Source organism: Gavialis gangeticus, unplaced genomic scaffold (genome assembly GCF_001723915.1).
Source record: "Gavialis gangeticus isolate Ggan-Ray unplaced genomic scaffold, GavGan_comp1, whole genome shotgun sequence".
NCBI classification, from domain to species: domain Eukaryota; kingdom Metazoa; phylum Chordata; order Crocodylia; family Gavialidae; genus Gavialis; species Gavialis gangeticus.
This window is the reverse complement of record NW_017729025.1, coordinates 157,338,603-157,341,827: the sequence shown is the minus strand read 5'-3', so window position 1 is coordinate 157,341,827 and position 3,225 is coordinate 157,338,603. Positions and strand designations below refer to the sequence as shown.

The following is a 3,225-nucleotide window of genomic DNA, read 5'->3' as shown; positions in this document are numbered from 1 at the left end:
GGGGGTGGGGGGGACTTTCAGACGTAATGCCTGGCACCTGAAGAGTCGGGTAGGTGCTTAAGGTTTGATTCAAAACTCGGTGAACTCAGTGGAAAAGGCTCGCTTTGATCTCAGTGAGATTTGGATCAGGCCCCTAACTCCCAGTAAAAATGGATAACTCACTGTTGTTGCTTGTGTTGGAAAGTCCTGCTCTCCAGAAGGCACAGAAAGAATACCTGGGCCTGCATAGTCCAGTCTGTCCAGAATTGCATCCAGAACAATGTCCAATTGGTTGCTCACAGGTTCATGCAGCCTGAGGGTTTCTGCCCACCTGCCGCTCCCCCCATTGCTCCTGCTGCAGTGTCAGCTGGGGTCCCCAGGCTCCCCCTCCCTCCTCCAGCTCCCACTTCCTGCCCCTGCTCATGGGTGCGGGGGGTGAGGGGTGGAGGGTGGAGGTAGGTGGTAGAGCACAGCAGGAGAGGGCTGGGCTGCCTATGTTGTATGCATGGCAGGGGCTTCAAGGTGCCCATGCTCTTTGCATAGCAAGAGAAGGAGCCAGGCTGCATATGCAGTACAGGGGAGGCTGCCTGTGTGGTGTGCTCAGTTGTGGAGGGGGAAGAATGTGGATATGTGGCAGGGAGAAGCTGGGCTGCCCATGCTGTGTGTGGCAGGCCTGGGCAGGAGGGTTAACCTGCATGGTTATGTGGCCCCATGTTGCCCAAATTTTGAACAGCCATGCCCTGAGCCACTGGCTTTTGGAGAAAATATTAAAGCCAGTAGCATAGCTTTTGGGAGGGGGAAGTGACCATGGCACCAGCCACAGGCACTGATTCAGAGGGGGCACCAAACCAGCAGCCTCCATGGACTGTGCCCTGCTGCTGCAGCTTCTATGCCAAGAGGAAAGTGCTCACTCTGCCCTCTACCTCCCCCCTGCCCGCGCTGTCCAGGGCACTGAAATGTGCGTTAACCCTCTGATTAAAGCTTAATGCAATTTGAATAAATAACAATGAATATTTACCAGGTGAAGCATTATATGACATAAAGGGCAAGGATTTCTTACTGACTTTCCCCATTGACCAGTTTATGTCTTACTGCATGAGAATCAAGAGCCATCTCAGTTGCCTTCCAACCACAGTAATGCAACCACAGATGCACTTGTGCCAGTAATTGCCTGACAGTTTTACCCTGGCCTCATGAAGTTCTTGTTATATTGTAGGCACCTCTGCTAACTACGTGGAAAGGGCAGTTTTCTGTCCGGTTAAATGTCACCAGCAATGCTGCAGTGAGCTGGTACCTGGAGAGGGTGAGCCTTTTGCAGCAGAAACTGGGAGCAACATATGTGACCTTTGAAGGTGGGGAAGGGAACATGTTTCTGGAGCAGGCAATCCATCCTCCCAGAGGACTAGAAGGAGATAAATATGTCTGCATTTTAGCACTGATGGCATCTACACTGGGGAACTCAACAATCATTAGTGCTGGCACAAGGTAAGTCTTGGGAAGTACTCAAAATGCAAAATAAGCTAACAGAGCAGCTTACTGCTCCTATTTCACTGCAGGCAGGATGGCTGGAACAGGGGGCAAGAGGTTCTGATGTCAGGGGTTAAAGTGGACAGAGACAAGAGGGGATGTTCTCACTGCAGCAACCAAAGGGGGGAAACACTTCTTCAGTGGCTGCATGGGATTCTGGTTGAATAACATGGAGAGAGAAATTCAGTCCCAGAGCACCATTCACAGCAAAAAAATCTAACTCTATTGGCTTTGTTGGCTTATTTATCTCCCGCTGAAAAGAAAGAGCTGATGACAGGTGTCATCTCTGTCATACAGGGGAACAAAAACACTTTGGGAAGGATCCTACTCTGCAAATTACAGGCATAAATGTGCTCCTGCTCAAGGCAGCAAAAGAATGTTAATGGTAACATGCAATCATCTTAGTCTTGGGAGTAAGTCACAAGAAGCAGCAAATAGTATGATGACCCACCCACCTTCTGTGTTAACTCTTTTTCAGGCACTTGAGCATGATGAGATAGGATTGCACTTAAGTCAGGGCAGTTGGATCTGGCCACTAGCAACTGGTTGTTCCTTCCAGACTGTAGTCACATTATTATTATGGGAAGTACTAATACAGCCAATCTGAAAACATCCCTTCCAAGACTTCTTACTACCCATGCTGCCAGGATGTCCTGCCCAATAGAAAGGGGTTTATTTAATAGGTGTTGCTTGTTATCTTATCAACTAATTAGCTAGCTAAGCAGAGTATAACCTGCTGGACTCCTCTTTTCTTGGCTTATGGAACTTAACTTTGGAATCTAATGGAGTAATGCCAGGCAGAGATTTGACTCCTGCTGATTTCAGTTCCTTTCCATAAATGTGCTTTTATTTTTTTTTGTTCATTTTATTCAAGCTTTCTGGTCCCAAACTCTGAAAATGTTTTTTTCACAAGGAAAAAATAATTGGAACAACTGTATTTCAGTCAGTAAATTTCAACAAGCTCTGTTCTCAATACACAGGTTGCATCGCTGTGAGTGGGAATATGCAGTTTGCAGCACCTCTGAGCTTTTTGAGGTGCTGCAAAATGGATGAGGTGCAAGTTAATCTGTTCACTGTGCTGCATAATTGCAGTGTGGCAGCAAAACTAGAAACTGGGAAATCCCAGGATCTAAAAACCAAATAATGTGTCATGGCGCAAATGGCAGCAGTGTGTGCCTCCCAAAACCGGAGGCTGGCTGGCCTGTAATGGTTTATAAAGGACTTCTGGGAGCAGAAAAAGACTAGCTACAAATGGATGGGCAAATATGTGCAAGGTTATGGGAACAGCTTGCTAGCCTCCTGTTTTTACTGTTTCACTGTTAGCCAATGCTTATGAATGGTCAAGGAGACCACACACCTTCTGCCCACCTGTAACCCTATAGCAGATTTAGAGAAATCTGTTCAAATATATATTTAAAAGAGAAACTTGAAGCCCATTTTGAAGTTACCTTTTCTTGAAATTTTGTCTCTCATCAGAAGCTTGGATATATTTTTCCCCTCCTCTCAAGGGAGTCCCTTTACTCAAGGGAGTTTTGCTTAAGTAAAGTCTGAAGGTTTTTGACTGGATGTCTGGAGCCACTGAAGATCTGAACCAACAGGGGAGCATGATGGAGAGAAAAATCTACCTAATGAAGAGGTTTTCTTCCTTTTTATGGAGCTTCTCAGCACATGTGCTTAAACCGCCATCTCTATTTCACGTTTCTCTGATTCCTCCCTAAA

At 46.5% G+C, this 3,225-nt stretch overlaps 1 protein-coding gene across 1 annotated transcript in view; it reads left to right on the top strand.

Moving 5' to 3' along the window:
• LOC109299244 (SITS-binding protein-like) overlaps positions 1-3,225 on the top strand; it is a 133,861-nt gene that overhangs the window by 60,170 nt on the left and 70,466 nt on the right. Inside the window, exon 6 of the mRNA XM_019519846.1 lies at positions 1,196-1,464. Coding sequence (XP_019375391.1) covers positions 1,196-1,464 — 269 coding nt within the window. The remainder of the gene's footprint in view (positions 1-1,195; positions 1,465-3,225) is intronic.